This window comes from Garra rufa, chromosome 14 (assembly GCF_049309525.1).
Source record: "Garra rufa chromosome 14, GarRuf1.0, whole genome shotgun sequence".
Classification (NCBI taxonomy): domain Eukaryota; kingdom Metazoa; phylum Chordata; class Actinopteri; order Cypriniformes; family Cyprinidae; genus Garra; species Garra rufa.
In genome coordinates, this window is record NC_133374.1 from 21,100,667 (window position 1) to 21,114,139 (window position 13,473).

Genomic DNA, 13,473 nt, shown 5'->3' on the forward strand with positions numbered 1-13,473 from the left:
TCCAGGTGTGCAAACATTACCTGAGTTCTCCAGAGCACAGCTGTCAGCATCCTACTCACAAACTACAGCCAGCAACCTATTACTGTGCTTTCACTTCATATGAGCTCTGAAACTAAAAATGAGCATCTCAAAGGGGATTTGACTTGGTGGGTCATGTGAGTGAATAAACCATGTCAAACTGATTCTCGACTTCAGTCCCAAAGGAAATCTTCAGCTTATTTTCAAATACATATTCCTTGGTTTGTCTTATAATTAGTTCTCAACAGTAGATCATTGGGTGGATGATCAGATTACAGGCTCTCCGTATCTGTTTTTCATCCACTAATGGTAGACAGTTCAAATAAAGTCAATTTAGAAACTATTTAAGAAGGCAACTAAAAGCCTCATTATCAAGAACAATAGCATTTATAATGACCGTAGATAAATATAGAAAGCTCTGATTAAGACTTCAGGCTCCGTCGCCTGAATAAATATCAGGTCAAGCTATTGCTCATGCGCTTAGATCGCATGTCAGAAAATATACGTCATACTTCAGGAGGCAGGTCCCCATGTCTCTCAGCCAGACGGCAGTAACTAAATGTATTATCCTAAGAAAACAGCCAATAGGTGAGCCTGGACCACAAAACTAGTCATAAGGGTACATTTTTTTGAAACTGAGATTTATACATAATCTGAAAGCTAAATAATTTATGTATACCCATAGCATGGTGACATTGCGTGCTTGTTATGTGCATTTGTTTTATTGTTACGGTTTATTGTTAATTGAAAGTTTTTAAAGTATTTCAATAAACCATCTATTTTTTCTAAATCATAGTTTATAATTATAGTGTAATATTAATTCAGTGGATTGTTTTTTTTGTTGAAATCTCAATCTTGATTCAACATTAATTGCAGGTACAAAAGTGATATTGAACCAACATCACTTAATGACACTGATTTAATTACATTTTTATTGATTTTTTGTTGAAATCTCAGCTTTGTTTCAACATTAATTGTTGCATGCAAAAGTGATATTGAACCAACATCACTTAATGACACTGATTTAATGACATTTGCATTGATTTTCTGTTGAAATCTCAACTTTGTTTCAACATTAATTGTAGGTGCAAAAGTGATATTGAACCAACATCACTTAATGACACTCATTTAATGACATTTTCATTGATTTTCTGTTGAAATCTCAACTTTGTCTCAACATTAATTGCTGGTGCAAAAGTGATATGGAACCAACATCTCTTTGCAACATTAATTCAATGCAATTAGCGTTGATGCATCAACATTGACTCTTAAAAATCATGGTGCTTCTTGATGCCATAGAAGAACCTTTTTGTCTAAATGGTTCCATAAAGAACCTTTAACATCTGTTTCACAAAAGGTTCTTTGTGTTCTTCAGATTATAAAAAGGTAATAAAGAGATGGTTCTTTATCTGAATGGTTCTTTGTGGAAACAAAAATGGTTCTTATGGCATCACTGTGAAGAACCTTTTAAAGCACCTTTATTTTTAAGAGTGTAGTTTGCTATCTGCGAGTCCAAAGTTTGCCGTTAAAGACTATTTGGATGAGCCAGAAAAGTTTGAAGAATATTTTGTGGGGCCAAGCAATTAAAAAAAAGAACCTTTTGGTTTAAATTTGAATTTCTGAGTTGTTATTTTGGCGATACAAGCCAATAATTTGATGTTATGACCAATATGTGGATACACATATTGGATACACTGTAAAAAAAAATTCCGTAAAAAAACTGTAAAATTCCAGCAGCTAGGGTGCCGGAAAAAAAACGTAAAATAACAGTTTTTTTTTACAGTATACTTATGGAAAATTACTCAAATGCAACAAGTAAATTTAGATGTTATACAGTACAAAAAAAAAAGGCTATAGACAAATTCGTATTACGTCACTTGCAGCTGCATAGTGGTGGCAGAAAAACACTGGTAACAAGTGGAGGGAAACGGGTAAAATCTATGAAATAAGACAAAAAAAACTATTTTTTGGGCCTTTTGATGCTAGAATTGGAATGCCAATTATTTTTTATAGAATACTGTCGTCAATGACACCATTTGAAGTTAAATGCAGACATTTAAATGGACAGACTATGGATGACAACTGCTTTGATTACTCTACTTTTAAAGCATAAATTTGATTTAAACAATATAGCCTACATAATATTCGCATATGCTGTTCGTAGGGGACACATTGTATTAGCTTTACAGTTAGAGCAAGATATTATTTTAAATCTCTTATTATTAACATTTTACATAACTTGTTTATTTTATCTCACAGTTTTGACTTTATTCTCGCAAATGCAAGTTTATATCTCTTAGTTCTGACTTCATAACTCGATTAAACTCAACAATGGTGAGTTTGTCAATTCTCAGGGGGAAAAAAGCCAGAGCCGAGGGGAAAAGAGAAAATGATGAGTTGTTTTTTCTTATCGGAATTATGAGATTTAATCTTGGAATTTTGAAAATAAACTCAAAATTTTGAAATATAAACTCAAATGTACCTATTTTTTAGAAATATTTTATTCCATGGCTCCATAGACTGCTACATAAAACTCATAAACTCATAAAAGCTCCGCCAACAAAAAATGTCATCACTGTTTGCGAACACTGAATTGGTAAATTAATTATTACTGTTTTTGAAAAATAAGTTAAAAAGTAAGAGTCCGGTCATATAAATATAAAAATAGGTGAAATAAGAATGTGTATAAAATTTCCAATCAAGCAATATCCAGTATCCACCTTATTTTTCGTAAAAGTAGGAGTGGCCATTTTATAATTGTTTTTTTTGGGGGGGTCTGGCTTAGGTTTCATACATGTTACTGTATTATTTTAATGTATTATCTCTTAATTATGAACACACTGATTTGTAGTGCAAACAGTTTTACTGTTTACTGCATGTTGTTATTCTTCTCATTATTTATCTGATAATGAACCGGAAGTCTCGCCCATAGTTTGTTAGTTCCTGAACTGAAACACAACAGAAAGTCCAGCAGCAATAGAACAACCCTAAAAACGCAAGTCTTGAAGCAAAAGATTTTTGTAGGCTACTGTTTTGAAATTGCAAAAAAAGACCCGAACAGAAATGTTGTGGAAGAACTTGAAGGAATAAGTTTATACATGGAGGGAAGCCTGACAGCATCACTGAATTGAAGCAGTGTTTGAAGATGGATGAGGCGAATTCCTTCAGGCAGGCTGATGTGAAATTTATGCAGAAATTTCTTAAGCGTTCACAAATTTATTGCGCACGTAATTTACGGCAAACACATGCGTAATCCTGATATGGAAATAACATGTTTGCTTTAAAAATGTTATAGCTAAACACCGTGTTTCATGTGCATTGGTGTTGCAGACAGTGTGGTATTAAAGGGCGCAGCCCACTAGGCCCCGCCCACTCATCGCTCAGCACTTCAGGCGCGCTCTGTGCAAACATCTGCCCTCTCTGATGGTCTACAGGAGACTTCAGCTTTCCAGCGCTCTCACTTTCCTCGCATCAAACCTCGAATCAGGGAGACATGATCCTCCGTTATATCGCGCTCTTGGTCGCGGGACTCAGCGTCCTCACAAGCAAAAGTAAGTCAAAGTTAGTAAGTCAAATGAGCATGACAGTATCAGGTAAATAGCTAGGCAACTGTAAAGTTTATGCTAGGAGTAGTGTGATGTAAGCTGTGTCGTTGATTCTTGTGCTAAAGTGCGGGATGCTTTCCTCATTCATGAGAAATTAATGAGAACACTGTAAATGTACAGTATGTAATGCATTTCCATTATGAAGTCTGAACACAATTCATGCTGCATGTGGGGTGATACAAACTCAGCTATGTAATACTAATCAAGGTTGTAATTATTTCAAATGATTTTTGTGATTATATTTTGTATGAATGTTTCGTATTAATATATATTTTGATTATATTTCGTATTGCAAGAAAGTATTCTACTACATTTTATCATAAAAGCCAACACCCCAGAATAACATGAAAAGAAAGCGACAAAAATGTGCTTTCAGATTTATTTAAATATTTCTTCAGTGAGCATTCAGTGTTCCATCTTCATTTTTTCATCTGTAATTATAGCTATTTAAAGTGGCTAAAAATTAAATTAATTTGAATTTAATGATATTTAAAAGACACTTTATTTAATTAATTAATATTTATTATTATTATTATTTACTTGTTAATCTATTTTCAATTTTAACTTTTTTTGAACATTGTAATACTTTCATAATTCTGTAATTAATTTTAAAAATATACTTTAATTTAGTAGACAAAGACACATACAGTGTTATGAAAAAATTAAGATATAAATAAAGATTATTGAATGTTATTTCAGTTTTTCTGCTTCAAAATTCCATGTTTAATTTAACGTGTTACTTGCTAATTCTTTGTAATTGTGAAATTTACCAGCAATTTTTGAGTAAACATTTTATTCAACACCTGTGTTTTTCAGTTATTATAGCATTATGTATATGCGAAGGAGCCTGCTGTGTGCTTGTGATCATTGTCAAGAGATGTTATAACTGGAGGAGCTTCAGTCAGAACAGTGAATGGAGTTGTGCTGAGGACACAGTAGCAGGTTTATCTCTCTCTCCAGACCACGGGACTGTGGTTAGATAACGTTAGTGTTTTTAAAACAGTTTACCATGAGATGATCTAATTTGTAATGAAGCACTGGATTATAGCTTGAAAATGTGTTTTGTGATTATGTTGAATATATGAAAGAGTGGCCTACTGCTTTAGCACATATTTGTGCAGTTAGACATGAGGATCGACAAGGAAGGAACTGCATCCCCACTAATGGCATTTTCTTTGTTCAGAAGCATCTGTTAACTGATGTGCAAGTTCATAGTCAGACATTGTTTCCATTCACCCTTTAATCTCCACATCTGTGCTGAACTTCCTCACCGCTTCTTCATTTTTCCTTATTCTTTTTCGTAATTATCCCCTCTTCCGCTGACCACCATTCATGCTTTTCCTTATTGTACTGACCTCCTGTTACAGCCCCCTCCTTCTTTCCTGCACACCTTTGGAGTTGTGATCTGTAGTAGCTCAGTACATCCTTCTGCCTTTCTGTGAATATGAGTCACTGCTCTGATCATATCTGAATAGGTGATTTATTTTACCAAGCACATAAGTTAGGGTTTTAGTGTCCTTCTGAGTATATACAGTTGAGGTCAAAAGAGCTGTTGTCTTCTGGGGAACATGTAAGTATCTTCTGTAGCTTCTGAAAGGCATAACTAAATGAAAAAAAGTATGATATCTAGACAAAATATAAAAAATGTACACATCTTCATTCTGTTCAAAAGTTTTCACCCCCTGGCTCTTAATGCATGTTTTTTCCTTCTGGAGCTTCAGTGAGCATTTGAACCTTCTGTAATAGTTGCATATGAGTCCCTCAGTTGTCCTCAGTGGGAAAATATGTATCTCAAAATCATACAGTCATTGTTGGAAAGGGTTCAAATACACAAAAAAGAATTTCTGAAGAACAGCGGGCAGTTTAACTGTTTAGGACAAACAAGGGACTCATGAACAACTATCACTAAACCCAAAAAAAAAAAAAAAAAAAAAAAACACAACTGTGGATCATTCCGGTAACAACACAGTATTAAGAATCAAGCTTTTGTAAACTTGAACGGGGTCATTTTTATATATTCAACTATTATTTTCTCTTGTGGACTATATGTAAACATCTTTATGTGAAATATCTTATACAGGTCAGTGCTAAATAAAAATAACATGCATTTTGTATGATCCCTCTTATTTTGGTTAAATACTTAACATTTTGCAGATTCTGCAAGGTGTATGTAAACTTTTGACCTCAGCTGTACCAAAAACCAATTCGTTGCTCTATACAATATAGAAAAAAATGAGGAGAAAATACACTCTTAGTGCACTAAAACACTTTTTTTAGTACAGGACTTTTGTAACTACATTATCTGCTTTTTCAAAAGAAACAAGGGCCAGAATAGATCAGTAGTCTAATATAAATGGATAAATGGATTTAGTCTGTTTTGGCGAATTTAATTTTATCTGTGTAAAACTATCCAGAACTGTCCCTAGTAATTCGAAATGCACAGCACTTATTGCTTTTACAGCAATTTGTCTGATTAAAGAATTAGGTAATCAAAGCCTGTAATGGATTATAGTTAGGACTATTTTAGAGTTACTACTCAAAACTGGCTGAATCCATCAATGAGCAGATTAAATAAGGCAATGCATGATATAAAATAGTAATGTTTAGAGATGTTTATTAGGCAGAAATTAATGCAGTCTTTGTGTGTGTGTGTGTGTGTGTGTGTGTGTGTGTGTGTGTGTGTGTGTGTGTGTGTGTGTATGTGTGTTTTTTTTTTTTTTTTTTTTTAGCCAGAATGTTCTCCTTCCTCTCGGTCACGCTCCGAAAAAGAGATTAGTGACTACTTTGCATGAACATGTTCTTGTATGTAGTGTGTTTGCTTGTGTTGTGCAGCTGTCTTGTTTCACCATGTCAGATTTTGTGGCTTTGAACATGTCCTGTGTGATTTGCACACAGTGAACAAAGCTTCTGTGAGTGGAGCCGCTTTTATGTGCATTGAAAGTCATTGAAAGACGTACAATATTGGATCTTAACATTTTAGCCGATAAAGAAACAAAGTGCCTTTCTGGACACCATCTAATTAAGGGTTAAAGGCCATTTTCTGTCTCAGGACTATGTCAGAGATGATGTGTGTTTACTCTTACAAAGGCATGTAGTGAAACAGTAAAGCTCTTTGTATGTAATAATGTATATAACGCAGTAAGAATCTCTAAACACATGCTAGAAATAGTCTTTAAAAGGATAGTTCGCCCAAAAACTCTCATGTCTTTTCAAACCCATAAGACCTTCGTTCATATTTGGAACACAAATTAAAATATTTTTTAGTGAAATCCGAGAGCTTTCTGTCCATGTTCAAAGCCCAGAAAGGTAGTAAGGACGTGGTGGTTCAAGGTGGTTCAACCGTAATTTTAAGAAGCTACAAGAATAGTTTTTGTGCACAAGACACTCGTCTGTGTCAGTCTTCAACTTCAAATAGAATCGTGACCCATGTCAATTCTGTATAGTAACCGTTTATCCGGGTAACTGAAACTGGCATTACATTCATATCTGTTGTATCACTCGCATCTCTTTTTATTAAAACCAACTGCTGCCATCTTGCATCTCTTTTATCTATTTTAGAGAAAGTTACCTCAGAGGACTTGAGCATTAATGTCACTGTAATATTGGTGCAGTGTTCATTGTGTCAGTTGTTTTGTACATCTTAATGGACTAGTTTTAATTGCTGGAAGCTTTATGATAACATACAATTAAGATTATATAATAATTTTAGCTCAAATCATTTCATGTAGGCTCAACTGATTATTGGCGCTGCTATTAAGCATTTTTATGGTTATCGGTATCGGCAATTTTCAAAAGCGATTTGCCGATAAAATAATTTAAAAGCATTTCTATTATTTTCTTGTTATTCTAAAGTTTGACATGTGATTTACATTTTTACGCCAGACATATATATCGGTTCAAAATATTGGTTATTGGTCTACTTGATCTGTAATAATCAGTATCAGCATCGGCCCTGAAAACCACATATGTGACCATGGACCACAAAACCAGTCTTAAGTCGCTGGGGTATATTTGTAGCAATAGCCAAAAATACACTGTATGGGTCAAAATTATAGATTTTTCTTTTATGCCAAAAATCATTAGGAAATTCAGTAAAGATGATGTTCCAAGATTTTTTGTAAAATTCCTACTATAAATATATCAAAATGTAATTTTTGATTAGTAATATACATTGTTAAGAACTTGAATATATTTGTTCTAAACAGATTGCTCAGGGAAAATTTAATAGCATTATTCCATTTGTTTCACAGTCCAAGAGGTTGAAAAGTAAACTTTGGCCACTTCAGATATGACCGCACCCTCTGGGTGAGCTTTTTGTGCTTGGATTCCTGGCCTAAAGTCATTTACCCTTTTCAGAATGAGTCAAACCTTATGCAAGAATCAATCAGAAAGAATCGTTCCAACAGGCTGAAGCACATGTTTTGAGTGATAATTACTGCATGGCTTGCTTGTGCCACAGTACAGTGAGCCTGCAGTGTTTGTCGTTGATGAGAGGCATTCTGGGTCTGAGCCCTTGTTTATTTGAGTGATGGATAGCAGCTGACCGTCCATTAGTGTTCAATCACTGTGCACGACTGAGAGTCATTTCCCCTTCATACTGCTCTCTGTCTCTGCTCTCAGACCTAGAGCTTCTCCAGTGTGGCCTCTTTGCCACTCTGTTTCCAGGAATAATCTGCATGCTTGTAATGCCTGGGATATGCATTGCCTTTTTGTTCTAGCTATATCAATCCTCTAAATATCTGCCCTTATAACAGAAGAAGAAACCTGCTCCTGCGTATGATATTCCGTGTATCTTAGTGTTGTATAAATATGTGTCTGGGTAATGCAGTATTGTTGAGATTAGGCTGACAGAATCCAGATCTCGGTTAGCGGAAAAAGCCCCGCACTCTTGTTAAAACTACTGCTATAAACTGAAGTTAGGCATGTTTTGAGGAAAAGTCATAATTGCATTGACAAGTTGCTTTCCCTTTATTTTGCTATTATTATGTTTTTATGAGGAGATGGTATGTTTTTGTAAATTTTAATTGTTATTTGTATGTTTAAATATCTGTAATAGCTAAACCATTCATGAGTTGAATTCCCTACTTGATCTCATGACGAAAACGTCCCTCTGGGAACTTTTTGGCGAGATGCGAAATATGCGCCAATAAGTACATATCTCCAGTTTCCAACAGAAATGAACACTAGAGGCTATAAAACAGTGAGCACCTTTTGGCCCCCTTTAGTGGACATTTCACATTGAATGTGTCATGAAACGTACATGGCGGTACGTATTTTGCGTCTTGCGAAAAAGTTTCCACAGGTATGTTTTCGCCGTGAGATCAGGTTTTGAATTCCCCGACCAATTGCAGATAGGCATATATAATATATATAATGTGTTACTGACAGTGCTGCCGCGCAGTGCCCGCCGCCATTTCCCAACAAATCGCAAACAAACTTCATTTAGATGTTACAGCACTACGTATAACAAGCTAATAATTGTGAATATCACAAAATAAAAATTTTACTTACCGATAGATCAGTGTCCGCCAACATCTTGGTTCTCAATGCAGCCAGAGCGAAAAGAGCGCGAGAAGTTGAACGGAGGCTGATGCATTGGGCGGAAAAAAACAACCGTTAATCGTTTAAGTTTAATGTAGTCAGATGAATATTATACTAATTTTATTTTACTTTTTAATTTGTTTTAGGGATTTTTAATGTGCTATTCATATAAAACTTTATGTATTTTTCTTTCACAAATACAAACTGCCCTCCCCCTGGAGATAACGCATGTACTGTGTAGATCTATGCAGAGGCAAAAAAAAAAAATAATTACACATTATGTGTTAAAAATCTACACAACATGTGTCAGAATGCTATCAACACAGCCATGTGTGTTGTTTTTTGACACATCTGTTTTTGCAGTGTAGTATTCTGGAAACCTGTTTAAAATATTATTTTTAAACATTAGTGGCACAAAAATGAATGGAATAGTTCAGCCAAAAATGTAACTTTGCTGACAATTTACTCACCATTAGGCCCACCAAGATGTAGATGAGTTTGTTTCTTCATCGCAACAGATTTTGAGACATTTAGCATCATATTACTTGCTCACCAATGGATCCCTTGCAGTGAATGGGTGCCGTCAGAATGCGAATCCAAACAGCTGTTAAAAACATCACGGTAATTTAAAACACTTCACTTGAACAGTTAACATCTTGTGAAGTGAAAAGCTGTGAGTTTATAAGAGTCCAGCATTAAAGCGTTTTAACTTTAAACCATGAAAATTTCTATTCCTGTTTCCTTGGTTTGAACATTAAAAACATCTTAATGTTGGATTTACTTCATACAAACTCAAAGCTTTCCAGTTCACAAAATGTTAACTGATGGACTGCAGTTGTGTGGATTATTTTGATGTTTTATCAGCTGTTTGGACTCATTCTGACGGCACCCATTCACTGCAGAGGATCCATTGGTGAGCAAGTGATGTAATGCAAAATTTCTCCAAATTTGGATGCTATGAGGGTGAGTCACTTTTCAGCAGATTTCCATTTTTGGGTGAAGTATTTTTTTGCTTTCATTCAAAACAATCGGTTTTGGTCACTGTTAAAAAGATTAAAGATAACATTTTAATGTCTTCCAGTATGGCATACGCAGCATACATAATGTTTTAAGGTTCACTTGCTGTACTTCCTGGTCAAGAGTGTGGTTTATCTAAATACAGCAAATGACCAGACCATAAACGCTTTAGGTTTTCAGTCTCAAAGTTTTTGTAAAAGCATGGTGCTTATCGGCTTGGAAAAGTCTTGATCATTAATGTAATACTTTCATCTTTCATTTCCCCAAAAGAGCATGAAACTGCTTCAGAGAGACCGACTGCGTATGACTAAGTGAGTGAGAGAAAAGATGAAGATAATTGTGACTTTAAACTCTTTCCTAATGATGTAGATGGTATTAAACTCCAGTGAGATCAGAGGCTCCACAGTTCCTTTGTTGCTGGATTTATTAATGTTTGATTCTTTGCAGCTTAGTCATTTCCATAAAAAAAGTGTATGCGTTTTTCTTATTCATATTCCTCCATTAGATATGGCACACTTTATCATATTTCAAACGTGGCAAAAGTTTTCAATATGAAATGTATTACCATTCATTAACAGTTATTCAGGATTTCAAATAGAAGTCTGTTTTGGAAGGAATATCTGGATGAAATTTGTTCTTTTATCATATTTAATTCACTGTTTAAGGTCACATGTATAGTAATATTATATATAATGAAAAATGCTGATAAATTTTTGATCAGTATTTTTGTAAAAAGGACTTCAGAATTGCGAGTTGATATCTCTGAATTGCAAGAAAAAAGTTAGAATTGTGAGTTTATGTCTCCTAATTCTCACTTTATAACTCGCAATTGTAAGTTTATATCGCTGAATTGTGAGAAAATGTCAGAATTGTGAGTTTATATCCCTGAATTGTGAGAAAACGTCAGAATTGCGAGTTTATATCCCTGAATTGCAAGAAAAATGTCAGAATTGCGAGTTTATATCCCTGAATTTCAAGAAAAAAAGTTAGAATTGCGAGTTTATATCTTGCAACTCTGACTTTATAATTCACAGTTGCAAGTTTATATCTCACAATTATGAGAAAAAAGTCAGAATTGCGAGTTTATATCCCTGAATTGCAAGAAAAAAGTTAGAATTGTGAGTTTATATCTCCCAATTCTGACTTTATAACTCGCAATTGTGAGTTTATATCCCTGAATTGTGAGAAAACGTCAGAATTGTGAGTTTATATCCCTGAATTGTGAGAAAACGTCAGAATTGTGAGTTTATATCCCTGAATTGTGAGAAAACGTCAGAATTGTGAGTTTATATCCCTGAATTGCTAGAAAAATGCCAGAATTGTGAGTTTATATCTTGCAATTCTGAAGTTTATATCTTACAATTCTGAGAAAAAAATCCAGAATTGCGAGATGTAAACAGAATTCTGAGATAAAAAGTCGTAAAAACCTTTTTAATGTTTTATTCAGTGGCCATGTACACTTCTTGAAGAAAATAAAAGACAATTTGCCAGTGCAGTAAGAATTTTTTTTTACTAAGAAACAAATCTTAATATTTATGCCGTTTATCTTGCAAATTTTTATCTTGTTTCGAGGATGTTTAGTTACTCGAAAACCAAAGAAGAACTGATTAAGACATTTGTTTGCAGTGCAGCTAAATCTGTTTAATGTCACCAAACCTGGCTTCAGACTTCTGGAAACGTTCCCATACTGCTTTCACTTTTCTGCACGTGGGTCCCAGCAAACAGCTGCCCACACCTGGCATTCAAACAATCATAGAACGTGCTTGAGTTCAGGTTTCAGACAGCAAGACCAGCTCACCCCCACAACAGCAGCTCTCCTGCTGGCTTCCAGCAATGAGCCATCTGATTCACTTTGATTGCTCAAACACAGTCTGCCTGTGAGTGGCTGTGGTGTATTACCTTTTATGACCAACACATACTGTTTGGTATACAGTCAACTTTTGGGAATGTGGCTGATAATTACTATGAATGGTCACGCTCATTATACATAGCTCTGGATCACATAACCTGCAGAAGTTAGCTCTGTAATACAGACTGTCAATCACTGTCTACTTCTGTCATAGAACAGATTTCATTATGGATTATTAGAAAATAGCTCTCATTTGTGGAGTATTTTTTCCCACATATTTAGAGTAGCATTGTAATGCCCCACTGTAACGGTCACCTCTTTTTTAGTAGTTCTATTAGCCTATAAAGGAACTGTAACCAAAGAAACCAAAACTTTAATTTAATTTGACATATGGTAACTTTGTGGCAGCACTAAAAAAAATTTTCTGATGGAAGAGGAGGCTACATATTGGCAGGGCAGTTTGTGTGAAGGTAAACTTCTATATGTTTGCATTTGAGATCTTTAGAACAGGCTACAGTTTAGCCCTGGTTTTTTAACATGAAGGTGCTACATTTAGAGAACTAGTTTTGCAGTTTTGCAAGGTTCATTTAACAGTAAAATTCTGGGATTTGTAAGAAAGAAAGATTTAGTAAGATTTTTAATATTTTTAAAGGCATTTCTTCTGCTCATGAAAAATACAAAAATCCAATTGTGAAAAATTATTACAATTTAAAATATCATTTTTCTATTTTAATATACTGTAAAATATAATTTATTCATGTGATGCAAAGCTGAATTGTCATTTATTTCTCCAGTCTTCAGTGTCACACGATCCTTCAGAAATCATTCTGATTTAATAACAATATGCTGATTTATTATAAATGTTGGAAACAGTTTTTGCTGTGATACTTTTTTCAGGATTCTTTGATGAATAAAATGTTCAAAAGAACAGCATTTATTCAAAATAGGAACATTTTCTTACAATATAAGTCTTAATTATCACTTTTTATAAATTTAACACATCCTTGCTGAAAAACTTTTTTTCTAAAAAAAAAAAAAACTATTATCGACCCCAAACGTTACTGTTGGATAATGTATATTATTACAAAAGGTGTCTTTTCAAAATAAATGCTGTTCTTTATGCTATTCATCAAAGAATCCTGAAAAACAGTATAAAAAGTAAATGTATATAGATATTAAGCAGCAAGAACTTTCCAATACAGATAATAAATAAGCATATTAGAATGATTTCTGAAGGATCATGTGACACTGAAGACTGAATAAAAGATATTCATTTCTTAAAAATCTCACTGACCCCAGACTTTTAAACGTTAATGTACAGTACAATACATATAAATGTATTCTATAAGAGCATTCTTGTTTCTTTTATAATAAACATTTTATCCCGGTACATTCTTTGAAACATTTTAGTGCATGATGAACAAATAATGAATGTATAGGCAG

General features: G+C 34.2%; 1 protein-coding gene across 4 annotated transcripts in view; it reads left to right on the plus strand.

Moving 5' to 3' along the window:
- The first annotated feature begins 3,429 nt into the window (after positions 1-3,429).
- mcamb (melanoma cell adhesion molecule b) overlaps positions 3,430-13,473 on the plus strand; it is a 53,670-nt gene continuing 43,626 nt past the window's right edge. For all 4 annotated transcript variants that reach the window (XM_073818266.1, XM_073818268.1, XM_073818267.1 and 1 more), the window contains exon 1: positions 3,430-3,569. In XM_073818266.1, the coding sequence (XP_073674367.1) occupies positions 3,512-3,569 (58 nt within the window). In that variant the 5' untranslated portion in view covers positions 3,430-3,511. The remainder of the gene's footprint in view (positions 3,570-13,473) is intronic.